We start from the raw sequence: 27,431 nt of genomic DNA, 5'->3' as shown, positions 1-27,431 counted from the left end.
CCATCTTTTTGGAGCCTTCTCTGCCGGCAGTGATGAAGGCTTTTCTGCGTCGTCGACATGCAAATGCCAGAAGTCTCCATCGGGTGGAGTAGGCGCAGCTAGAGTGTGCTCGGCTACTTCTGAGGCATCGTTGGGCCGCTCTGTTACGTCACCTAGGCTCGGCGTGAAGACGCAGTAGGGAGCTGTGGAGATGGGGCCATGTCATACGCAACAGGAGATGTTCAACTGCCGGTATTGGGCCACTCTAGAGTTGAATCATTGAGCAAGGGTCGGCTAGGGCCGTATGATGCGCAGCAAGAAATGGTACTCAACTGCCGGTACATGTTGCTCCTATGTAGAATCTTTTAGAGTGACGAGGACAAAACTTGCTTTCGAGTGTGTCCTTCCAGTGTTGCGTTCGTCAGAAAACTTTACATCCGCTAGGGTCTACGCCTTTATCGTCGCGCGTCTGGATTGGGCAGAATAGTACGTCATTAGGATGATTGCATGCGTTTGAAAGTAAAACTTGTGCTTCTGGGTTGCAACAACTATCGCCAAAGTTAGCTTTTGAATTTTTAATAACATCGAGGAGAGCTTTTAAACTGTAGAATACAGGTAACTGTGGAATACAGGTAGTCGGGCCCCCATCTCTTCTCGCATGATGGTAGAGCTTATTGCTACTTTAGATACCGTCAAACATGTGAATAAGTCCTCCGCTGCTTCTAGGGAGGTGATGTTGGGTACTTCTTCAAGTCCTTGAATGTGCATTGGCGAGCCTCATCCCAAAGTGCATACTTCTCTGCCAAAGCAAAAGAGTCTGCTAGAGTTAGATCTTCTTTCATGATTAATTTTTCGAATAGCGGGTGGTCTGCTGGAAGTCCTTTTTGGAAGGCTGCTCTAGCTATCGAGTCGTTGCATCCGACTATTTTTGCCTTCTCTACTTTGAACCTCCTCACATAGTCGCGAAGTGACTCCTTTGGGTTCTTCTTGACGTTGAACAAATGATCAGATATCTTTTTGATCGAGCGATAGGATGAATATTCTTTGGTGAAAACCAAAGAAAGTTCGTAGAAATTCCGGATGGATTGTGGCGGCAGGGTGTAGAACCAATCTTGCGCCTCGCCTTGTAGAGTGGTGGCGAATATCTTGCACATAAGCTCATCGTTGTTTCGATAAAGGATCATTGCGCTTCGGTAGCGCTTTAAGTGTCTCTCCGAGTCTTCATACCCTTTGAAAGATGTGAAATGTGGCATGCTGAACTCTCGTGGAGGCTCTGCCTGCTCGATCTCGTCCGTGAAGGGTGACCTGCTTATGTTGGTCATGTTCCGTCGTAGTGCCTCGTCGGTGACCTCGTTGCGTTGGAAATCATGCAATCGCTTGGTCAAAAGTCTCTCTACTTCTTCCTGAATTTGCCTTTGTTGGGGTAGCGGAGCTCTCGGCTGCCCCCAGTCATGACTTGCTGGTCTAGGCTGCTCTTCCATGTGTTTGGCTCGTCTATGCCGTGGATGCAGTGCATATGGTGCGTCCCTAGTAGGTGAGCGAGTTCTTCGCAGGCTGCTGGTTGAACTTGAGCTGGATTGAGTGACTGCTTCTCTCCGTCCGTCGTGCTGCCTACTCTGATGTGAGGTGGATGACGCTCCTTGTGGGCTTAGCTGCGAATAGACACTTTGCCCGGAAGGTTGCTCATGTTGACTATCGGAGTATGACCCCAACCGTGAATGTTTGCTCATCCGTGGGCCTAGTCGAGAGTGCATGCTCCCTCGCTCTCTAAGACGGGAATGTACACTGCCCAAACGTTCGGCTCGTGGCTGGTCGAGTGGCTGCTTACCGGGACGCTGCTGGAAATGTTCGTCTGCCCTTGTCCTACTTCGGGATACCTCGTCCGGGGCACGTTGGATCCCGATACGTTGCAAAAGTTGATTCACCAAGGTTTTCTGTTGTACAAGGGCGCTCGTCAACTCTATGACTTGTCGAGACAAGTGTTGTTCGCCATTTGGATTGGAAGAGCTTGGAAGGAATGCGCCTCATTGGGTAGTGGAAAGGTGGTAAACTCCGGGCGCGAGATTTGAGTTGGGAAATGTCAAATCTGCGAAAAAATGTGGTGAGAATGCCCCCGGCTCGATGGTAGGTCCGGATGGTTGAGATAGTCTTGGGCCGACTTGGGCTGCTTGGAAAGCCACGGGAGCAGGCTGGGCCGTGAGAGTGGGCTGCTCGAAAGAAGCAGGCTGGACCACGGGAGTGGGTTGCTCGTCGGGAGCAGGCTGGGTCACGAGAGCAGGCTGCTTGGCAGGAGCAGGTTGGGCCACGGGAGTGGGCTGCTTGGCAGGAGCAGGATGGGTCACGAGAGCAGGCTGCTTGGCAGGAGCAGGCTGGGCCACCGGAGTGGGCTGCTCGACGAAAGCAGGCTGGGCCACGGGAGTGGGCTGCTCGTCGGGAGCAGGTTGGGTCACGAGAACAGGCTGCTCGGCAGGAGCAGGTTGGGCCGTGAGAGTGGGTTGCTTGACGGGAGCAGGCTGGATCACGGGAGTAGGCTGCTCAATGCGCGGTGCATGTGAATGCGAGGCTTGGGCTTGGGTCCACGTAAACTTGGATGGCACGACTTGGATCGTGGTCTTGGTACCGTGAGCCTTGGATGGCACGGCTCGGGCCGTGGTGAAGGCTCCATGGACCTCGCCACGAGTGGCTACCGAAGTAGCCACCGCGGTGGTTCCCATGGTGGCCGTGGTGAAGGCACCATGGACCTCGCCGCGGGTGGCTACCGAGGTAGCCACCACGGTGGTTCCCATGGTAGAAGCTTGTGGTGATGATGCCGCTCCCCTTATTGTCGCATTTTGCCTCACGGATCTCCGGGCCGTGGTGAAGGCTCTATGGACCTCGCCACGAGTGGCTACCGAAGTAGCCACCGCGGTGGTTCCCATGGTGGCCGCTCGTGATGATGATGCCGCTCCCCTTATTGTCGCATTTAGCCTCATGGATCTCCGCAATCCCATTTCTTGAACATTAGAATTTTCACTTGTGGAATTTTCTAAATTTCTAGCCATTATATTTTGCTTATACGTTTTATCAAAGAACCTTTGCAAGTAAAAAATTCTAATAATAAGAACGTATGAAAAATATTCAAATGGACTAGAAAATAAAGAAAAAACCTTTTTGTGCGAGAGTCTTCTACGAGTATGGATTTCAACTCTCAATGAAAGCACCAATTTGTGGATGCAAATTTCTTCCTCCTTGATCTTGGACAATTTTGCACCTACAAAACAATTAACACATTAGGTTAAGGCCAAGAGCCTCATGTGCCCACGATGAATGGGGGGGGCTTTGGCCGAAGAATCTCCGATGCCAAAGTTAGAATTTAAAGAGAAATAGTGTTTAGAGAATTTTGGGATTTTTGCCAAAGTGTTGGAATTAGCTTTTTGGTGAGAATGGGAGTATATTTATAGGGATAGGAGGTGGCTAGGGTTTTTAGGTTTAATTTAGGTTTAATTAGCCAATTTATTTGGCTATTAAACATAAGATGAATGTTTTGGTGGTGTTTGAATTTATTGGGTAATAAAAAGGAAGAAATGGTGAAAAAGGTAGAAAAAAGTGATGGATTAGGTTTTGAAATGGGGATAGCCGGCCATGTGGTGTTTTAGGGTTGAATTGGATGTATTTTGTAGTTATTTGGATATAATGGATGGTTTAATTGACAATTAACGGGTTAATTAGGCAATAAACCTATTAATTAGCCAATTAACATAATTTAAAAGGAATGTGTTTGGGAATTACCTTGTAGAAAGGATTTGATGAGATGGACTTTGAATTGTTACCTATTTTGGGCACTTCTGTCTTGGTTGAAAGAGGGTTGCCCGCTGCTTGCGCGTAGGAACCTCGTTGTACTGCAAGGGTATTTTTGTCATTTTTGTCCAAAAATCCACGTGTCGCCCTGTGAATATTTTTGGCTCCACATCAACATTCATAAGCATCACTCATATTACCATTCATAAGCATCACTCATGCCAATCAACATAAACATTCATGAGCATCACTCATGTCAATTAGCTTCGAAAGCTTCAGTTACAAAAGCTCCGACTTTAAAACTTCATTTACAAAAGCTTCAGCTTCAAAGCTTCACCTACAAAGCTTCAGTACATGGTATACAAAGACTGCCTTCGAACAATCGCCATTTCGCCCCACACATGGACTGAATTTCAAGTCTCCAGCCAAAAGACTCTCTTGACTGAAGACTTGGGGGACTACACTATGTACCATATATTGGGCTTCCGTAACTAGGCCTCATGAAAAATACTTGGGGGACACAACCCATTATTTATGTACTGAGGAGCGAACCCTTATTCTATAAAAGGGCTCCCTCACTTTCATCAGAGAGCACCTATTATTCATGTATTGAGGAGCGAACCCTAAGGGACTCCCTCACCATCATTAGAAAGCATCGTAGGCTGCTGAGCAACCGTCTCGCCGCGAGCATCAACTCTAGCCCATCATTTATGTATTGAGGAGCGAGCCCTTATTCTATAAAAATGACTCTCTCACCTTCAACGCCATATGCCAAGCCAACCAAGGCAACATAAGCCACAAGCCGAACAGCCTCGCAACATGTGCTACTTCTAGTTAAGCATCATTTCACATTGAACACCGCCTCATATAGAGTATCAGTTCTAGACGACATCTAGTTACTTCGACCCACACATGGACTGAATTTCAAGTCTCCAGTCAAAAGACTCTCTTGACTGAAGACTTGGGGGACTACTGTTAGTACCATATTATATTGGGCCTCGTTATTTGGGCTTCCAGACATTGAGCCCATGATCTATGTAAAAAGGGATGAGCCCTTAGTCTATAAAAGAGACTTTTCACCCTCACAATCAGGAGAAGCCTCACATCCCCAAACAGAGGCTCTCATATTCAGAGCAAAGCTCTCTCACACTCTCTCTTTCTTTGGGGGACTCCCCATCACACTTGTAATCCATACGTACAGTTACAGAGAAATACAATCAACATCAGTGTGGATGTAACCCAAACATTGGGGTAAACCACGATACATCTTTGCGTTCTTTACTTTCTTGCAGATTCACGATCGGATTTACGTTGTTCCAAGACCTCCTGGTTTTATGCATCAACAGGTTGTTAATGCATATTTTCAATACTGGTAAACCCTCATTAATTCTTAAAAATGACATTATTTAACAATCTTCATTTATTTTCTTCATTGGAGAATAAAGTGAACACCACCACCATCGTTGCCTTCCCCACCGCTACCCATACCATGATTGTTACATTTGCACCCCACTATTGGCACTACCACAATCGTCATCGCCGCCCCATTGTCGTTGTCACCATCGCCACCACTACTACGTCTACACCCCAACCACCACACCTTGCTATTGGCATAACCACCATACTCCCATCATTGTCGCTGCCATCACCATCACTACCTCAGCCACCGTTGTCGTCACCACTACCCCACGATTATCTCTATTTTTGTCATTATATATGATTGTATCACTTTTACTTTAAAATTGGCCAAACAATTTTACACTATTATTCATATTCACAACACTTAAAAGTACAATTTATCAAATGTTCTACTACTTTATTTTACAATTGATTAGTTTTAAAGAACAACACAAACATTTTTTTTTAAAGCACAACAATCCCAAGCTAACCAATTCTTAGGCCGCGGAAAGCCTTTGGATTATGCCACATTAATGTGAATAGGACTCGATTTCTTTTTCTTCCATCTAATGGTTTTAGGGATGCAAACAACATTTTGCGCAGTATCAAGTTGTTTTCTGGCAAACATTTTTTTAAAGACAAGCGGTGTTCTATAATGATAGAGTTTGAACGCGGAATACAATCTGTAAAAGCACTCTAAAAATTTCATTTGCACTAAAAACATTTTAAAATATAAGTAAAAAATACACTTAAAAGGGATGTATGATGACTTTTTAAAAGTATCCTTAACAACTCTCTAAAAATCATGACACATATCAATATGAATATACAACGTAGAAAAGTATTGAACCCTTGTATGACAGCGTGAGTTCAAACCTTGTCAGTGACTAATCTAACATCTAATCTAACAAAATCTATCATTTGACAAAAAATAAAATAAAATAAAATACCCTTCACATTTCTTCATTTTCATTTGCTTATGTCATGGCATATCGGGCATGGCTACTCCATCCATCAGCCTGCACCTATCCCCTCCGCCAACCTCTCGCCTCTCTCGTCACCCTTCTTCTACAACACCGATCAAACCGATGAATCTGATCCATAAGTTGCTTAATCATCATGTAAGTGTGATTTATCAAACTTAGAAATCCTTATCAGTTATGAACATTTGATATATCATAAAAAGGAATAGTATGTTGGTTACGGGGGATGAGAGATAAGTATTTGGTTATAGACGAAGATGGAGTAGGCTTCGAACTCGAAATGAAATGTGGTAAAGACAAATATCCCAACCACTAGGGCAATTCTCACTTACTATTGCACAAATTATTGTAAGTGAAAAGTTTTATGTTCGATTCTCGTCAAAAGCGAATTTGAACGTATTATTACTAGTCTATTGTGAGGTTAACCCTACCCTCTCTACCTTAATGTAGATAATATCGTTTGATAAAAAAAAATAAAAAATTTTGAATTAGGCCGTCCTAGCTTTGGCCCATTCTCTGCAGGCTCGGTCCAGCCCGTCGCTGATGCTAAAAAGCTCTGGAAGCTTAAAACGGTAAAAGCCCCAATTCCGAAGCTTCTATAAGTATAAAAACATCAAATCTTCCCCCAGCTTCCATCTTCCATCTTCGTCCTCTTTCTATCATTGTTCATCGCCCCAAAATACGATCACAACCTGAGGGGATGAAATGGAAGCTACCAGTGAGGCAGGGAACGGCGATGAGCTCGAAGCTATGTGCATGGAAGACTCCTCTTGGCACCCATGCCAAGTTTCTCTCAGGTGAGCCATCTATCTGAAGTTGAAACAACCCACTCAGCATTGTTCCAAATAGATTGGGATCCTGATGTTTATTGAAGAAACTCACCAATGGGTTTTGTTTTTAGTAGATTTTATGAGCTGGGTGTTTTCAAAGTTGTGATTTTTTGTAGTGTTTTTGACTAGATGATCACTGGGTTTTCCTTAGAATTAATTATGATCGGTTTGGATCACGCAATGAAATGTGTTTTTATTGACCATCCCATGTGCATGTGTGTGTATTACTGATTTTGTTCATGTATGACTACGCCGAAATGATGCTAAATGATATGTCTTAATGCATTGTCATGTGTGTGATGTAATCAAACAATTTAATCCCAGTTCAGTTGTGAATTAGTATCCGGTCATCGTGTGCGCGTGCAATGAGCTGGTGGTCAGTGATTTCATTTTCTTTTTAAGTGTGTGATTACTTAGTGATGTTTACTTCCCAAATATTTATCTTTCTGAATTGGTTCTAAAGAAAGTTTGTAAAGTACTTCTGCTACTCTTGTCCGGTAAGACTGCCATATGTCATGACTGTATATTGGGATGACTATTCTATATTCTGATTCTCTACAGATCATGAGAGATTTGATTTTAACACTAAAGTAGGATTGTCCTGAATTTACGGAATTAAAGTCAGATACTTATGTCTTCCCCCTTATTTTGGGCATATAATTATTCAATTGTTGGATATGCATTCAAAATGTGTTGAGGTGGCTCCTGATTGTGGTCCACAGCTCTACTGGAGATAGCCTAATTATAGAATTTGGGCGCCAGGAGTTAGAAGATATGGTGTTGAACAAGGATGAAGCACTTTCCTGTCTCCGCTTCCGTTCTACTCCTCTTGAAGGCAATGACTGCGCTCACATTGAAGGAGAGAAAGTTCTTGCAATGAACAAGTCACAGTTTAAGAGCCACTTATATGATGCCAAGGTGGAAAAGGTACTTATGTTCTCCTTAAGCTTCCTTGGAACCAGGCTATCATCAAATCATAAACTTTCTACTTTCTTGAATTAATTGTTGCTCATTATGTAAGTGCTTGATTATATAATGCCTAATCAGTCTAAATATATGTATATATATAGTGGTTAAGAGGATGTGTCCTTATAAATTTACAGCAGCAATGGGAATGACATTGGGTTCTTATTGAGAAATCCTTTGTGTTTCTGGTTAATAGCTTTAAGATGAAAAAAATTAGACTGTTTGTGTTAACCATATCATATTCTAGTGGATTATAATGTACTGCAATCCTCGGCTTGTGTGATAATTATGATTTACAATACATGTTATGCCCTTTGCATGCAAAAAGCCATTCTGTTAATTGAGTTCATGTCCCAACATCATGACGACTAGGTGCTCAGAGTGAGACACTCACAGAGGGTCTATTGTAGATGCACTTTCATGATCGAATGGCTTCACCAAGAACTCAAAGGACAGACCGTGACTGTCCCCTCTAGTTCAATTATGAAACTAGCAAGCAAAAGCATCATTGTCCATCCAACTGTTGCTGCATTCTTGAAATCAGTTAAACAAATGGGTCCGAATGGTGCTTCTCCCTTTCCAGTCATGCATGAGGAGTTTGGATTTGAATTGGACCTTAACAAATTGCTGGAAAAGCAAATAGAAGAGATCAATATTTCAACTAATGGATTCACAAAAGAAATCACAGAAAACATTTTAGAGGGGGTCAAAGGTAACCAGCCGTTCTCGCTACTTCATATGTTTAATGAATCAGGCTTGTTGTTGCAATATCTCGTCCTGGATATCTTTTTTATTGTTTAAAGAAAATTATTCCCATAAGCGATATCTATCAACTTTTTTTTTTTTTTTTTTTTTTTTTTTGAGAAAATTTATTGACTGTTTGCAACCATATATTTCTTGCATCTGCACCTTGAACCTGGAATGCCCTTCTTAAGTTGAATTAGAGGAATATGGTAATTGCAAACTAATGAGCAGTAGATGGGCTTCACATAGTGTATCATCCATGCCATATGCATAGTCAGGTAAATGTACTCCCCCCTTTTCCCCACCCCCTCTAGCTCTCATCAAGAAAATGTGGTTGACATCAATGTTAAAGCTGAAGGCCTACATGGTAGTTATTCTTGCAAAAATTAACTGCTTGATACCCAAGTATGCTGGAGCCTGGAGGTGACTTTATTCGAACTGAAAAACTTTTCTCAGTTAGTCCCCTACTCTTTTTCTTTCCTTTAAGCTTTTAACTTCCATTTTACTCTTAAAGGCCAATACACAAAAATCAGGGGAAAAAAAAAAATTCTACAACGCCTCTCCCACCCTAGCCTAGGCCGGTGTGTTGGCCATGGTCATTTTGAATGTTTAACCTTTTGAAGTTTCAAAAGAAACTATTGAAAAAATAAAAGTGAAAACAGATAATGAGGGGGATACATAAGTCATTTCATTAACATGGAACTTAGGGGGTGCTTGTTCATCAGTTTTCTTTTTTGTTTTACATCAAATCTCCCTTGAAATTAAATACATAATTACATTTGCATTGCTACAAACATTTAGATTATTCCTAGTCGTGCATGCAGCTGATAACAAGGGACACATTCTACTCAATCCTGTTGCTGCATCCGAAATATGCATTTCACATGCTCAGGTTTCTCATGACCAAGATAAATCAAAAAGTACTGCTCAGAGTTCTATTGAATACGAAGTAAACATAGAAGATGAGGGTCTACAAGCCCCTCGCTCATCCATGCAAGAAGAGCATTCAGAATACAAGTCTCGCCTTAGTCCTCTTGGCGCTCGTGCAGCTCTGGCCTTACTAGTATCAAGTAGTCACAAGCATATTGCTATAGGTGGGACTGAACTTTTCAAATCTTGTGATGGTGACAACATGTCTATTAAAGATACTAATGCTCATAAGAATGAAAATAAGACTTCAGATGCTACAAAAGCGAGCTCAGTTGTTCAGAGAGGTTTTGAGATTCAAAATAGTGATACTCACCTGAGAAATTCTGCCAAAGAGATTAAGCCAAGGGCTTTAACCAGTGCAAGAAGGTTGACACGCTCAGCAATCCAACAAGAAAAAGATAAGTTAACTGTGACAGTTGAACAAGGGTTGGACGAGAGCAAGTCAGCTCATGCTGCACGGTCATTTTCTTCAGTAGGAAATCTCACCGTTCATGAAAGCAATGTATTGAAACAGAAGAATGATGTATCAAAAAAGAAGAAAGTAGTCTCTTCGCCATTTCATGCCGAGAGCAACATCCCTATGGAAGAAAGTGATAAAAAGCTGATGTCTGGTGATGCTGGAGCCATTCAAGACATATGTGATCCAATTAAGACTTGTGGTGAAGAGTCTAAAAACAATAAGTCAGCTATTACAACCAACATGAGGAGGTCGACTCGTTTGACATGTTCTTCTGAAGAGAATGTAACAGTTCCTGAAAACCATGGAAAGGAAGAGAAAAGTGGTGGACCAAGAAAGAAAACAGCTGTCTCTCCTTCAGTTGACAAGGACAATAATATGCCTGGCGAAGAAAGCAATGAAAACCACATGTCTGGTGCTGTCACAAGATCTGGAAACACTCGACAAATTGAAGGTTACATATGTTATATTCACATGTGCACGTGTATTTTTCTGTCTAGTTATAATCATTTGTGTTATGTTACTTGGGTAGACCGTAGAAAACAGATCTGATTTGCAGAACTTCTAAAACATTTAACACAGTTTGCATTCTGGTATTCGCCACTGTGTATTGTGTTAGAACTGATTTAAAAGTGGTTTGTTTGTTGTCCCTGATCGAATTTCCATTTGTTTAAACTCAGGTCAAATCTATTTGATTACCTTGTTTTAAAAAAAATCATGTCTACTCTACGGTTTTCCTTTCTCTTTCTTATTGCATGCCTTAGTTACTGTTTAAGCTCCTTTTAATTTCAGCATTCTAAGCTTAGAATTATGTAAATTGCAGGAAAAGTTTCAGGAAGTGGTGGTAAAAGCCAAGGCCAGAAGAGGAAGTCTACTTCCTCCAGTAAGCAAGAGCTGCGATTTTCTCCACGATTGAAGTTTCTCCCTCAGACTCGCTCACAAAAGAAGTCTTAAACTAGCTTTCTTCATCAGGATTACTCACAATCAAGTGACGCAGCATTTTGGGGATTGGAAGGAGGTAAAACTTTTTTTCCTTTTGCATATGTTTAAAAGAGAGAACCGGGACTATAAGTGAAATGAACACAAAGTGTGCTTCTTGTATCTCGGATCATCTATGTGAATTGGTTGCATGAGCGAACATATCAACAGCTTAGTATGCTTGTTATATATCTGTTATAGTTCTTTCCGTTTTGGTATTGCCCTTTTGAATAGGTCTTGTTGGCTCCTCTACGGCTTATGGATTTATTTGTCATTTCCTCTTGGAGGAATTATTTATAATTCCAATTCCATAAGTCTTGCCATTTGAACCCAACCCACCACGCCACACTACCGTTGAGGCAGTGTGAATGGCGACAAAATATGAATCAGTTCAAGATAATAAGGCATTGGCCTCTATTTAACACATGATTGCAATTTGATGCATTATGTTCATGTGTGTTAAAATGACATTATGCGTGGAGCAGCTCGTATTAGCCAGTTATGGAGATTTTGAGAGCTGATAGTTTAACTGTTGGGGTATATTTGTATATTTATTCTATATTTTGAGGGAATTAGACAATTTACTTGTTATAAGTTTGTTTTCTTCTTCTCAATCGTATGAAGTCACATCAAAGGGGACGAATCACATCGAGTCAAATTTACACCAACTGTGAGTCAGACCCTATTGCCTCAGACTACTACCCATCCTTACGCTTCCAAGTTTAGGAAGATAACTAGCATGTTTGTTTGCATGCATTGCTACAACGTGAAATTGTGTGTTTTAGACAAAATAGATTGAGTTCATGTATGCTTGCGGTTTCTTGTCTTTGTGAAACTAGTTAAAGGCTGTTGATTAAGTGGAATTATATTTGAATGCCGGGTGAGCTCCTGTTGGGTTTTTAGCTCAAAATTAGGATAAAAGGTCGTACCCAGTGCACAAGGCTCCCGCTTTACGCAGGGTCTGGGAGAGGTGAATGTCGGCTAGCCTTACCCCCATTTTATGGAGAGGCTGCTCCCAAGTCTCGAACCCGAGACCTACCGCTCATGGGCGAAGGCATTTGCCATCGCACCAAGTGCGACCTCTTAGCTCAAAATTAGGATAAAAAGGTCGTACCCAGTGCACAAGGCTCCCGCTTTACACAGGGTCTGGGAGAGGTGAATGTCGGCTAGCCTTACCCCCATTTATGGAGGCTGCTCCCAATTAGGATGATGCAATAAATTAGGTTTGTGTTACCTATTTGGTTTTGGTATCCTATTTGGGTTTGGTTTTGACTTCTTAGTTAGTTTCCTTGGTGGAGAGATTTTGTTAATTACCTATTTGATTAGGATTTGTATTTATTTCCTATTAGGATTCTTATTGTAACCTAAGTCCTATGCACTATAAATAGGACCTTAGGGTTAGTGTATTTAGTGTGGCTCATTCGTGTGGCAATTTGGTGAGAGTCAATTTGTGAGTTTGTGAGTTAGAGAGCAATTTGGGAGAATCTTCTCCGTTAGTTTTGGGTTCTCTACTCGTTTGGTTTAGGTTTAGGGTTTGTAATTTGTGGGATTTGGGTTGTGAGAGTTTAAATACTCTTTTGTAATCTCATTTGTTTAGTGAAATTTCTCGTCGTTCTTTGCTCGTGGACGTAGGCTTTACGCCGAACCACGTAAATTTCTTGTGTTAGTTTGAGATTATTTGTTTTAGCTTTCACCTACGACGTTGATATTGGTACTTTGTTAGAATTCGCTTCCGTTTACGCATAAAAGTACAACTACTCCCACACAAAATATGTCCTCGTGTTAGGCATCCATCTTGCAAAGTTCCAATTCCTAGAATCGTGTCCAAATGTACGGTTATGGTAACAAAACATGTCAGATTGTCCCGTAGGAAAGTGCATTAAACATATACAATAGACAATTGTCGTTGTTAGTAGTCGTTGTCGTAGTTAGGTCATACAAGCATGTTACCAAGTCCTTTTTAGACATGGTGATGGTGCGCCTCCCATGACATATATTTTTGGATGGATTGGGTGTATAACGGGAAAGTCACACTCAATGTTGCTTCACGATGATATACTTTATGTGAACGGGCCTCTAACATGAGTTGAATTTCCCTCTCAAATCTTTTCTTATTTATATTCTTGTCCCAACACTTTGTTTTTTTTATTTTTTATTTTGTTGTCGAAGTCTCTTTCTCTTTCTTAATTAAACCAAAAAGAAAAGCAATGACGTGATTGAAATTCAAATTTTTGTAAGCTTATAATACTTCAATTTGTACTTTTGTTTTTGTTTCTTAAATTGATTTTAATTTATTTTATTTTTAAAATGTGAAAGAAAACTAACCCCAAAACGTGGGGATTTTTCAACTAGCACCATGGAAGTTAATTACTATTTTGTCCTTTTTCAAATTAAATTGTTTTCTTTAAAACCTTAGTATGCCATTTAATACTACGGTCTAATGGTATTCTTCTTCACTTGTAAGTGAGAGGTATTAGGTTGGATTCTCGCAAAATATGAATTTGAACCACATTATTGCTAAGGTTTAGCCTACTTCCTCACATTCTTAGTGTAGATAATATCGTTATATCGTTAAAAAAAACACCTTAACATGACAAGAACAATTTTAGCTAAAATCTTTCCTCTTTTAATGTGTTGGCTTTATATACACAGATATAGATATAGATATATATCCCATTACCATTCTGGTATAAGGTGGTGGTTGGTTATGGATAGACTGTTTGCTTTTTTTTTTATTTTTTTAATAAGCTTATTTTGAGCTACGCCCATTCGAATTTTATTTTGATCTCACTAAAAAATGACCATTTTACTCCCTAAACACAATTCGTTTCCCTTTGACTCGTGGACTTTCTCTTCTTCCTGAAACTTATAGATCGCCTCCTAAAACATATATGGAATCCAGCAACTAATAAGGCTAGCCACATATGCAATAAATTTGATTATAAATCTCCATTATGCACTAATATTCAACAATAAGTGAGTATTAAGTTTAAAAGAAATTGAAGAGATGAAAAATATAAAAAAGAAATTGATTAGTCTGGCGCACCCAAATCAAACCCAAACAAGAAATTAACAGATCTAAGATAATGTGGAGCGAATTTTGAGTTTTATAGAGAAGACTTTCAAGTTTCAGGTGGCAAAATAAGATCAAATTCGAGTTTCAGGGGGCAAAAGAAGCAAAATTTGAGTTTCAGGAAGTAAAGTGACGATTTTTAAGTTACAAGGGCAAAGTGAGATTTAAATCGAGTTTGAGTCGTAGCTAAAAATAAGCCTTTTTGATAATGTAGTTGTGTAACCTAATCCTTTTGAGTCCAAACAAAGAGATAATATGTCTTGTAACTGGTACACATGATGAGAAAGATAGACCAAGAAGATATACGGTCAGAGATAGCTAAGAATGCCTCCTTGATAGGACATGTTAACTTATATATTGTCGTATTATCAAGGATGAGGATGGAAATGTTCTTGCTACAGAGAACGCGGTTAAAGACAGATGGAAAGGTTATTTTCATAATCTTTTCAATGAAGGACATGAAATGAATGCTTCTTTAGGGGAGTTGAGTAACTCAGAAGAGTGTAGAAACTACTCTTTTTATCGTAAAATCCGGAAGGAAGAAGTGGGTGTAGCTTTGAAGAAGATGAAGCATAGAAAAGCAGTAGGCCCAGACGATATACCAATCGAAGTGTGGAAAGTTTTGGGAGAGACATGTATAACATGGCTCACTGACCTTTTCAATAGGATTTTGAAAACGAAGAAGATGCCGAATGAGTGGCGAATGAGCACTTTGGTGCCTATCTACAAGAATAAGGGCGATGTACAAAATTGCATGAACTATAGGGGAATTAAGCTAATGAGTCATACAATGAAGCTCTGGGAGAGAGTCATTGAGCATAGATTGAGGCAAGAGACACGGGTTTCGGACAACCAATTCGGGTTCATGCCAGGGCGCTCAACCATGGAGGCAATCTATCTCTTACGAAGATTGATGGAAAGATATAGAGATGGGAAAAAGGATTTACACATAGTCTTTATAGATTTGGAAAAAGCGTATGATAGGGTCCCAAGAGACATTCTTTGGAGGATTTTAGAGAAGAAAGGAGTACGAGTAGCATATATCCAAGCTATACAGGATATGTATGAAGGAGCAAAGACTGCCGTAAGAACTCATGAAGGACAAACCGAAAGTTTTCCCATAACTGTAGGATTACATCAAGGCTCATCCTTAAGTCCTTACCTTTTTGCGTTGGTAATGGATGAGTTAACAGGACATATTCAAGGTGATATTCCTTGGTGTATGCTTTTCGCAGACGATATAGTGTTGATAGATGAAACTCAGGAAGGGGTAAATGCAAAGCTTAACCTTTGGAGAGAAGTGTTGGAATCTAAAGGTCTTCGCCTAAGCCGATCAAAGACAGAATATATGGAGTGCAAGTTCAGTGCAAATGGAGGCCAAAACGAGTTAGGGGTGAGGATCGGAGATCAAGAAATACCAAAGAGCGACCGTTTTCGTTACCTAGGATCTATCTTGCAAAAGAACGGAGAATTAGATGGAGATCTCAACCATAGAATACAAGCTGGATGGATGAAGTGGAAAAGTGCATCCGGCGTGTTGTATGACCGCCGTATGCCACTGAAGCTCAAGGGAAAATTTTATAGGACGGCAATAAGGCCGGCGATGCTGTATGGCACAGAATGTTGGGCGGTGAAGCATCAACACGTACACAAAATGGGTGTAGCGGAGATGAGGATGCTTCGTTGGATGTGTGGGCACACGAGAAAGGATAAGATTAGGAATGAGGATATCCGGGGTAAAGTAGGAGTAGCCGAAATTGAAGGAAAGATGAGAGAAAATCGGTTACGGTGGTTTGGACATGTGCAAAGAAGGCCTACTGACGCTCCGATTAGAAGATGCGACTATGGGACAGAGGTTCAGGGCCGAAGGGGCAGAGGAAGACCTAGGAAAACTTTGGAAGAGACCCTAAGAAAAGACTTAGAGTACTTGGATCTAACGGAGGACATGACACAGGACAGAACACAATGGCGTTCTAAGATTCATATAGCCGATCCCACTCAGTGACTTGGATTTTCCAAGTCTCCAACCGAGAAGTTTTCCTCACTCGGGAAATTAAGGGAACACTACCTCAACCTATATGCTCCACTCACAAAGCTTCAACATACAAGCTTCAACAAAAGAAAATTCAAAGAACTTAGCGAAGAAGGCTTTGGTGTATTTAACACAATACGTTGAAATGAAGGAAAGCTTATTTATTGATATCCCCGATAAGTTACAAATATGTACATATACTTGAGTCAAAATAAACAAACAAGAGGGAGCCTTCACAAAGGTTGCTTAGGAGAAGTCTCAACAGTCGGTAGAGCCCTAGAAAGAGAAGGCACCGGAGGGGGATCATTCGGAGCCTCAGTATTGGACAAAACCCTAGAAGGAGGAGGCATCAGAGATTGATCATTTGGAGCTTCATTACGCGGTACAGCCCCAGAAGACGAAGGCAATAAATGCCTTTGGAACAAACCCACAAATCTCTGATGATCAAGTAAAACCTGACCATCAGATTCCTTCATCTGGTCAAGCTTCCTCTTCATGTTTGTAGCATAGTCATGTGCGAGCCGGTGCAACTGTTTATTCTCATGCTTGAGCCCTCTAATCTCCTGTTTGAGACTCATCACTTCAGCCGCCAATGATTCAACTTGGCGGGTTCGAGCAAATAGGCGTTGGGCCATATTAGACACAGAACCTGCACACTGAACACTGAGAGCCAGAGAATCCTTAACAGACAACTTATCAGACCGTTTGGAAAGTAGTCTGTTATCTTTGGGAGTGAGAAGGTTCCTGGCCACTACCGCAGCGGTCATATCATTCTTCATCACGGAATCCCCAACGGTAAGAGGACCAGTAGGGGAGACGAAGGATGGGCGCCATATGTTGTCTGGAGAAGGCGGGGCTGCCTCTTCAACAAGGTTCAAGTCAAAACGACGATCGGAGGGGCCAGACATTTTCAAAGGTGTTGAAGAGAGAAGAGGTCGGATAAATCAAGATCTTAGAAGTGCAAGAATGGAGCTTCTACTGGTGGATATTCAAGTGTGCTTTGGAACTTAATGTCAGCCCCTATAAAAATCTGCACTCGACGAAGCTTCAGAAATCGAAGAGGCGCCTGCTCAGAAATCGAAGAGGCGTTTGCTTTCTCAAAAGCTGGGCTACTCAGAGATTCTCAAAAGCTGGGCTGCTCAAAGACCACAAAGGCCGATCTCAGAAATCGAAGAGGCTTGCTTTCTCAAAAGCTGGGCTGCTCAGAGACCACGAGGGCCGATTTCAGAAATCGAAGAGGCACCTACTTTTCCAGCCTTGTCAGCACCTGTCACTCGCACACTCAGCTTTACGGAAATTATGGGCATTCTGTCGAAGATTTCTGGCGAAGTAGAAAGCACATGAATCGTACTGTTCAATCACCCACTTCCCACATGCAACAGTAGCTCATGGGTACCACAGATAACTTTGCCAAAGTTCTCTGACAAAGTTGAGACACGTGAAGCTTGCAGCTCCCACTACATCGCTCTGACCAAGAAGGGTAAAAGAATTGCAAAGAAACAACACTAACAAAGTTTAGACACATAAATTTTGAAGGTCTAGCTACCATATTATTACCCACAAGGGTAAAGGAACAGTACCACTGCTGGATAATTGAAAAGTCCCGGTGTGTCAACCTCTGTGCTTCGTGGCAAGGTAGACTAGCAAACATGCCCAACCTTTACTCATATTCGAGAAAACACTCCTAACAAGATTGCTTGCTCCAAAATCGAAGAGGCACCGCTCTCAGAATCTCGAGAGCCAGACTCCCAACATGATTACTTTCTCAAAAATCGAAGAGAGGGTAAAGGAACAGTACCACTGCTGGATAATTGGAAAGTCCCTGTGTGTCAACCTCTGTGCTTCGTGGCAAGGTAGACTAGCAAACATGCCCAACCTTTACTCTCATTCGAGAAAACACTCCCAACAAGATTGCTTGCTCCAAAATCGAAGAGGCACCGCCCTCCGAATCTCGAGAGCCAGACTCCCAACATGATTACTTTCTCAAAAATCGAAGAGACACCGCTCTCCGAATCTCGAGAGCCAGACCCCCAGCAGGATTGCTTTCTCAAAAATCGAAGAGGCATCGTTCTCCGAATCTCGAGAGCCAGACCCCCGACAGGTCTGTAATCTTCACACGCAACATCAGCTTTCCAGATACCACAAACCACTTTTTCAAAGTGCTCTGACAGAGTTAAAACATGTGAAGCTGGCAGCTCCCACTACCGTGCTATAACCAAGCAGGGTAAAGGAATAGCATTATTACTTGATGTTAGGGAGACTCCTATATATGTCGACTTCCATCCCTAACGGACAGGCAGACCTGCAAAAATGCTCAACCCTTTCTCTTATCTGAGAGGGCACTCCCAACAAAGCCTTTCGAAATATTCAGCTTTTTTTCCCCCCGATAATACCTCTGTAAACAAGCTATACTAGAGCAAGAATATCTCATATCATCAGGGTTAAAAGCAAGAGTATCCCATATCATGCTTTTTCCCTGTCTTTTCCTTTGGCCTTGTTCTTACCTGCAAGACAAGGAGAAAGAGAGCAATCAGTCAGCACTTGGAATCAAGCTTCCAGCCAGGAACTGACTGCCTGGAACCCCTTACCTGATTACTTACCTGGCATTGCTCTCGAGTACTCATCTTCAACATCTTATGCTTCCAGGGAAGATACCGCATCTGCCTGAGGAACAGATAGGGCAAGTGAGAAGGATACAAGGAAGCATGTGGAGACAAGCGTAACAGCACACGTGCCGATACATCCACTACTCTATCAAAAGCAAAAGTATCCCATATCAGCAGGGTCGAACGTACTCTAGATTTGATGGACTTGTTTTGACCATCAAATTCTTCAGTCGGCCTTATACTCTGGAGGAAACCAGAAAACCCTCCAGCCCAGTTCAAGAATAAGCCTGTGGAAAGTTACTTCTTCAAAAGCAAAAGTATCCCATATCATCTCTCCTCATTTTTCTTCTCTTTATCCTTCATGCTGCCTGCAAGATAGGGAGAATGTGAACAATCAGCCGGAGCTCTGATTGCTTACCTTGTCTGTCACCTCTTTCAGCAGATCCCCCAGCTCGGCGACTTGGGGGACTCCTACTACATGGTTTGTATCTCGCTTGACCAAGCATGAAACTACAAGTAAGCTTCAAGTGAAATTGATACATTACCTTGTGCATCTCCACCAGTTACAGATACCACCCCTGGATGGAGGAAGAGTACTTCCAGAGAAGATGCCACATCTACCTATGAGACAGATAAGGCAAGTCAAGACGATACCACACTCCGGTACTTATAAGTTTCGTGGCTACGAGATCATTCTCACAATTTTTCCTAATGTCATTTGTACTAAATCATTCACTTGTACTCACTAAAGGAGAGCTTGAACCTATGTACTTGTGTAAACCCTTCACAATTAATGAGAACTCCTCTATTCCGTGGACGTAGCCAATCTGGGTGAACCACGTACATCTTGTGTTTGCTTTCCTATCTCTATCCATTTATATACTTATCCACACTAATGACTGGAGCAATCTAGCGAAGATCACAAAAAGTGACCGTTTTCGCTACCTAGGATCTATCTTGCAAGAGAACGGAGAATTAGATGGAGATCTCAACCATAGAATACAAGATGGATGGATGAAGTGTAAGAGTGCATCCGGCGTGTTGTGTGACCGTCGTAGGCCACTGAAGCTTAAGGGAAAATTTTATAGGATGGCAATAAGGCCAGCGATGTTGTATGGCACAGAATGTTGGGCGGTGAAGCATCAACGTACACAAAATGGGTGTAGCGGAGATGAGGATGCTTCGTGGGATGTATGGGCACACGAGAAAGGATAAGATTGGGAATTAGGATATCCGAGGTAAAGTAGGAGTAGCCAAAATTGAAGGAAAGATGAGAGAAAATCGGTCCCGGTGGTTTGGACATGTGCAAAGAAGGCCTACTGACGCTCCGGTTCGAAAATGTGACTACGGGACAGAGGTTCGGGGCCGAAGGAGTAGAGGAAGACCTAGGAAAACTTTGGAAGAGACCCTAAGAAAAGACTTGAGTACTTGGATCTAACGGAGGACATGATACAAATGAGCGCAATGGCGTTCTAGGATTCATATAGCCGACCCCACTTAGTGGGAAAAGGCTTTGTTGTTGTTGTTGTTGTTGTTGTTTTCCTGCACACAGGGTGCTTATTTCTGATTTTTAGATTAAAGAAATGAAATTTTTTATTGAACCTATATTACCTTACTTTACACCTAATTTACTCTCTACATCTATATTATTTTTAATTAAACCATCAATATCGCTTTAAACCTAATTTTTTTTACCTAAACTACCCTTACAAACCTAATTCAATTTGTTAATTTATCTTTATACACATTTAAACCTCATACATGGCTGTTGGCGATCCATCATGCTGGTTAAGGTGCTTGTTGATGGGAAAGTGAGAGGAAAACATAGAGAAGGATGAGAAGTCGGACGAGCGGGAAGAAAGGGGTGGCGGCGGAGGCGGAAGCCGCCGTACAGTCGATAGGGTTGGGGAACGCATTTGATGAGGGACTTGAAGCTCAAGTACTGTAAGAGACAGCAACAGCATCTTTGAGAGAATCATGCTTCCGCACTAACCCACGAGGCTAGGAAGAAGGCCAGTAACAGGTTAGGAAGCAAAGAGTATTGGGACCAAAGCGCACATCTTTGAGAGACATAGTTTTCAAAAAGGGAAGAAGCTTGTTGTTACTTGCTTCTCCTGCTTTCACCTCCTCGTGAATGCCTTTCTTTTCAGAAAAAAAGGATCAGCTGGTGGCTTCACCACTACAGTCCACCTTTTCGGAGGTCGGAAAGACTCGCAGAGACAATTCAGCATCACAACCATCGTGAATGGCTTTCATCCTGACCTTTTTCTTTTGGGGTGTGATATCCACACACCCCTTTTTACTTCATACACACCCTCTTAATTTGTGCTTGTCGGATCGACTGAATTAAAGAAGATCAAATGGCAGAAATTAACAAAGGGTGTGTGAGAAGTAAAAATGGGTGTGTGAGTAGCACATCCCTTTCTTTTTTAATAAAAGCCTACCAATATTGATAAAACCAAGTCATGTGTACAAAATTTACTTAAAAGGAGAAATTTATGAGCGATATATTCGTCAAAAGAGATTTTTTTTCTTTTCTATGAGAGCGTTTTAGGATTTTAATCAAAATATAAAGTAAGAGAAAGATAATAAGGGTTTGATTAATGGGTATGTATTTATTGATAATTTTTATTTTTATTGTTAATTTCTTCTTGTACTTAATATTAATTATATAGTAGGGTGAAAAAAAAAAAACAATTCACATTTAAAATTTAAGTTGGGTGTAGTGTGAGATTATATATGGGTTCAAATAAAATTTCCTTAAAAAAAGTAAAAGAGGACCAAGAGACAGATTTATACAAGGGTTTTAAAAAGAGAAAATGATGTGCGAGAAACATTTCTCTATCTATTTTGCCTCCCTTCGACTGGGTTGAAAGCTCCAATAAGGTTTTTATCGAGGCTTATCATTAATGAATAAGATTAGTCACTTAGTTGCCGTCGGCCGACTAAATTATGGTGATTAGTCACTTAATGACTACAGTTCACTTACTCATAATCTACATGCTGGTTTGTGGTTCACACATTCCTGTCCATTTTTACACAAAGCAGCTTCAACAATTCTCAAAGTATTTAACTTGTCCAGCAAAATTTGACCAAATAAATAAATAAATAAACTGTCCAAAAAAATATACAAGAATTTATTCTAAAGACAAAAAATTTGGTATTCTGGTGCCGACGCTAAAGGGATTGGAAACAAATTTACGTTTGTGATGAAAAATATTCCTATTCCTGGTGAAATTATTTTTTTCTTAAAAATTAATAAAAAATATTAAATAAGTAGTTCCCCAAAAGTTGGCTTGTACAAAGGGCACGATCACAAAGTCTCCAAGATCGATGATTACAAAAACTAGAGAACAAATTGACAAAAAACAAAATCCGAATTGACATAAGATTCTAGTAGCTTAAATCTAAATGGCAGATTTACGCTACAATTAACCAAATAGTAGCTTAAAAATGAGAAACAAACTATACAAAGATATCACAAGGTTCAATATCAAAATTTTAATACTTCTCAAATGAAAGTAGGTATGGAGGAGGGGAATCAAACTTGAGTACATGTAAGAGGCTTTTGGTCTAGCCGATGTGTCTACGCCCACATATACTTCCAATATTTTTCATGTAAGTAGAAAAGAAAAAAAACCAAATTTATAAGAAGAGTCTTAAGTTTTAATTAATTTACAAGGATTTCATAATTATTAAAATAGGTTTAAAGTCAAATGCCAAATAGTGTGTGTGTGTGTGTTTTACTCACTTGGCCCTTTTGGCTAATCCATCATTAAAAACATAATATCAATCTGATGGTCTATTTCTTTTATTTATTTCACAACTCTTATTTTCTCCATTAGCAAAAAGATGAAAAAAGAGTCCCACAAAAATAAAATAATATGCCTCAGATTAAATGTTGAGTTGGGACAAGCTTCTTGTATAAATATAATACAAGTTGCTCCATGAGAGCATATATAATGTGTAATTCCTCTCCTCTAAACTTACCCTTCCTCCCAACCCTTATTTCCTCTCATCAGGTTGTACGCAAAACCAACAAGCTTCCCAACACTTGAAGGGCAAAAACCCTTTCATCTCATTTCACACCACTAATTCCTTGTTTCACAAGTAATTCGTGACATAAATTGTTGGTCTCCACGACAATGGGAGATCACCAAACCCAATCGTTGTGGCGGATGCGCCTATGCTCCGCCCTACGCACGGCTTTGGCATGCATCATAGTCGGCTGCACCACCCTCTATGGACCTCCACAACTTCAAAAGTACTTAACCTACTCGTCCTTTTCGTACATCACCACAATCCTAATAGTCCCGGACGCAACGGTTGGGGACGTCATGAGAAGCAGTTGGCATGTGATCTTTGCCACGGCACAGGTTCTGGTGTCTTCTGTGCTGACCCTTTGGTTGGTGGAGCCTAAAAACTTTTCGGTGGGGGTAGCGGCAGCGGCAGTAGCACTGAGTGCTTTTGTGGTGGCGTTGCCGGAGTCCACGCACTTGATGTCTAAGAGAATTGCATTTGGGCAGTTTGTGAATGTTTATGTTGGCACTGTGATTCACGGTGCTCAAACTGGAGTTGTCATGCACCCACTTGGTGTTGCATCCAGCACTGCCCTTGGAGCTCTAGCTTCTGTTGTGGCCGTCTTGTTTCCTTATCCTCGGCTATCTTACTACGAGGTAATTAACCCTTCGCTTTGCTTTCTTTTACTCTTTACACATGCAGTTTACGAGTAATATTTTCAGTGTCGGACTTATATTGCTAGTTAAACCAGACAGTGTCGCAAGGGGCGTGCCCCCTGTCACATTTTGAGTTCTTAAACTTCCCACCTTTCTTTCTTCATTTTCTTACTCACTTTTGTGTCTAAAGGAAAATGCTAGGGACATAATCTTTTTAGGCCATATGTCGTAAATTATCAGGTATGACGGTTGAACTCATTTTTCAATCCGCATATCTATTTTGTTAACATGAATGAGTATTAAATTATTAATAAAAAAGTAAAGAAATTTTTTTAAAGAAAACATTGACAAAATTAGGCAAGTTTTATCCACTAAGTTGTAAGAAATCAAGCTAGTTTTTGTGGTGCTTCCTCTGAGTTAAATTTCTGAGTCCTCCCTGTATACATATAATATTTGTATTGTTAGATTGTCTATATGAGTAGCTTGCATTTAAGAAATACAAATTGACCATTGAATCGTATTTCAGTCTAGTAATACAATTAAGAATCTTACGTTGGCAAACAATTCAATAACAAAATCTAATTTCCCGCGTTTAGTAGCATAGTTTTAAATAATAAAATTATCAGCAGGAATATATCATAGTAATTAAGATGCGGATGGAACAAAGCAAAGTTCATTCCCAGTTCCCACTGTCTTACTGGAGTGGTAAGGGTCCCTACAACTGATGTGTTCAATGTGTCTATAGCCTTGGCCGACAGTTCCGCATAATCTTTTATTTGATGGTAGGGCGCTTAAGTACTATACAGCCATCATTACGTAACAGCTCCTATACAGATTTATCATTAAGAACTACTAATCAAATGTCTAAACTGTATAAGTGTAGAGCTTTGACACCTGGCCAATCAGATTGAAGGAAATTATAATATACATGCACCCAGAATATAAAATGGGATTATTTAGAATCTTAGATATGAATTAAAAGGAATCAAGGGCATGACTTAGTCCATGACAGTTGCCTAGTTTGGGATTCGTGGTCCAATCGAAGGCCTTTGGTCTTGTCAAATTGTCTCTTAAACAACATCGAAAACGATCTAGGAAAGTCATTAGGGTTAATTCATGTGGTGACGAGGAGTGAGAAAGTAGATTATAATTAGATTACGTCAAAAGTTTATTTTCCTTTCTTTACTAATAACGAAAAAGAGAATTCATGTAGCATCCAATATTTGTGTGCATGTACAATATAAGTTAAGTCAGTTGATTATAGTAGTTTAGAATAGCGTAGTTCTAACATTTTTGATCATATCTCCCGCTTGATATGCTAAAAGATCTGTTTAATTAAAGATGTAGAAATCGAATATAACACCACACTGAGGTTCGGTAGATTCTGTTTAGCACAAGCTTGTTGGGAGAGAGCAAGAACTAATGATTCTAAATTCCCTAGCTAAGATCACTCTATAGACATACTGCGAATGGTAGGGAATAATTTTTATGTGTAGATTATGTAAACTGAACTGGAAATAATGCGTTCACAGGTCTGTAAATCGTGGCGGCTGTATGCCGGAAATGCATCCCAGAGGTTAACTCGCTTCATCGAGGCCATCGCTTCCCGGGACAAGAGCGGAGCACTCGAACTCCTTTCTCAAGGACAATCTCTCTCTAAAGAAGCTGCTAAGCTTCTTCATAACATCACTAATAATCTGGTAAGCTACTATTAACTCATGTCAACTCGTAAAGGATATTGCTTTGCTTCTTCCTGCAAATTACAGTTTGGCGCAAATACATAAATAACTCATCAAAAACACAAAATGAAAGAATTTTTACACATGTCAAACTGTGATAGGCAGGTGAATTTAAGCTGAACCAATTAGTTCAGTACAGTAATTAAAGGCTTTTGTTTCTTTGTAAGCAGGAAACCATGGTGTGGGAGAGACCACATATCAAATTTCTGAAACCAAAATACATGGACTTGGGTGAAAGGTTGCAAGAAACGGAGGTTCCACTGAGGGGGATGGAGATAGCTTTATCTAGTTGCTCTTCACATCCTGTTAACCTGATTGATGAAGAGCTAAGAGGCAATTTACAAAGTTCAGAAGCACATGTTAGACTAAGGCTTCTGCAAGCTAAGTACTCTTTGCCTTCCGATGCAACATTAGCTCCAGAGTCGGACAGAGAAATCTTCGACAAGCCCCTTTGGACCAAAAAACCCACCACCAAAAACCATGAGGACCTTCCGGCTTTCTTCTTCTTGTACTGCATGGAACTCCTACTAGAAAATCAGCCCATTGCCCGAAATCCCAGAAACACTAGGAAACCTAACCAAGAACCGAGCGATTCACAAAATCAACATCTGTGGAACTTCAAAAGGGTTTGGAGAAACATAATCCCGAGTCGCAGGAGTTTAATTTTTGCTCTCAAGTGCTCACTTGCATTAGGCCTTGCTGTGTTATTCGGCTTGTTGTATAACAAGGAAAACGGATACTGGTCAGGCCTCACCATTGCCATCAGCTTTGTAACAGGAAGGCAAGCAACATTCACAGTTACAAATGCCCGAGTTCAAGGAACGGCACTAGGATCGATCTACGGGATCCTATGGTTTTTTATTTTCCACGGACTTGAGAAATTCAGGCTCTTACCACTCTTACCTTGGATCATTATCTGCCATTTTCTTAGGTATAGCAGGATGTATGGCCAAGCTGGTGGCGTCTCAGCAGCCATTGGGGCTCTACTAATCTTGGGTAGGGACAACTATGGTGCTCCAAGTGAATTTGCGATTGCAAGAATCATAGAGGCTTCCATTGGGTTGCTTTGTTTTCTAACAGTAGAGATCGCCTTTTATCCAATGAGAGCGGCGACCCTAGCAAAAAACAAGCTCTCACAAAGCATGGGGGTGCTTCGAGATTCCATCGAAGGAGTAAATTTGTGTGCACCGGCTTCTACCGGATTGAGGGATAAGCAGAGGAAGCTAAAATCCCATGTCAAGGAACTAGAAAAGTTCATCCAAGAAGCTGAAACAGAGCCTAATTGCTGGTTCTTGCCCTTCAAGGGTTCCGGTTACAATCAGGTCCTAGGATCTTTATCGAAAATCGCTGATCTATTACTCTTTGTGGCCTATAAAACGGAGTTTCTCGCACAAGTTGAGCAGAACTTTGGAGGTGTTTGGGAGGAACTACGGCAACAAATGAATGCAGATCTAGGGCTACTAAAGGAAAAAATAAACTCTCCATTAAGATGCCTTGAGGAGGCCACTTCGATCAAGCCCCTGCAGGTATCCGAGACAAAGTCGGAAAGTGATTACCATGATAGCGAATTGGGCAACCCACCAAGGGGATTTGCAACTTTGGGTACTGATGATGAAGAGGTGGAGACTATTGTGAGTAATTTTCTTCAACATTTGCAGGAAGTAGCTGACAAGGTACATGCTAGCAACAGTGAAGAGAAACACAAGAGCCAAATGGTTCTTTGTTTAACTAGCCTGGGATTCTGCATTCAAAGCATTACGAGAGAAACAATGGAGATGAAGAAAGATGTGAGAAAACTAGTCAAATTTAATGCACATACATAGCTCATATGAGAGATGGTTAGCTTTGACAATACATCTAACAGATTGGCAAATGCCATTAGATTTTTCAATATTCCATTGACCTCAGTACACATTGTAATTTCCCTATATCTTTCTGAATATTCACCAAAAGGAATGTTCTTTTCCGTGAACCCTAAAATGTGCTTTTCGCACTTTCTATGAACAACGGATCACTTGATTCGCTACCACAGCCAATGGTAACCTTCAAAACACAGTCCGAACACAGTCCACACCCTTAACACTGCAAAGGCGTGGAAAACTAAATATGAAGCACTGATAAACTAGAGAAAGAAAATCATGTGTATAACAGCACAGTCATATTGTATACCAAAACTTTTCACTAAATCAAGTTGTATGCATTCTGAAATAGTTCACGCTACAAAATTAATAGCGTAACCCCATTAGTTGCGAGAAAATTGCAT

The 27,431-nt window shown here is 40.9% G+C and overlaps 2 protein-coding genes across 3 annotated transcripts; both read left to right on the top strand.

Annotated features, from left to right (window-relative positions):
- The first annotated feature begins 6,711 nt into the window (after positions 1 to 6,711).
- On the top strand, positions 6,712 to 11,250 carry LOC103433397 (uncharacterized). 2 transcript variants are annotated; one of them, XM_029101168.2, is made up of 5 exons: positions 6,712 to 6,934; positions 7,690 to 7,894; positions 8,306 to 8,645; positions 9,502 to 10,518; positions 10,888 to 11,250. In XM_029101168.2, the coding sequence occupies exons 1-5, from the start codon at positions 6,843 to 6,845 to the stop codon at positions 11,016 to 11,018; spliced, it is 1,785 nt and encodes a 594-aa protein (XP_028957001.1). In that variant the 5' UTR covers positions 6,712 to 6,842; the 3' UTR covers positions 11,019 to 11,250. The 2 variants fall into 2 exon arrangements, with proteins under 2 accessions (XP_028957001.1, XP_028957000.1); XM_029101167.2 differs by having other exon boundaries at positions 9,490 to 10,518.
- An 11,648-nt stretch (positions 11,251 to 22,898) lies between these two features.
- On the top strand, positions 22,899 to 26,991 carry LOC103419345 (uncharacterized). The gene is made up of 3 exons (XM_008357465.2): positions 22,899 to 23,429; positions 24,962 to 25,129; positions 25,339 to 26,991. The coding sequence occupies exons 1-3, from the start codon at positions 22,899 to 22,901 to the stop codon at positions 26,989 to 26,991; spliced, it is 2,352 nt and encodes a 783-aa protein (XP_008355687.2).
- Positions 26,992 to 27,431: the final 440 nt, after the last annotated feature.

The sequence above is a fragment of the Malus domestica genome, chromosome 04 (genome assembly GCF_042453785.1).
Source record: "Malus domestica chromosome 04, GDT2T_hap1".
NCBI lineage: Eukaryota > Viridiplantae > Streptophyta > Magnoliopsida > Rosales > Rosaceae > Malus > Malus domestica.
This window is presented reverse-complemented; position numbering and strand designations above follow the sequence as displayed.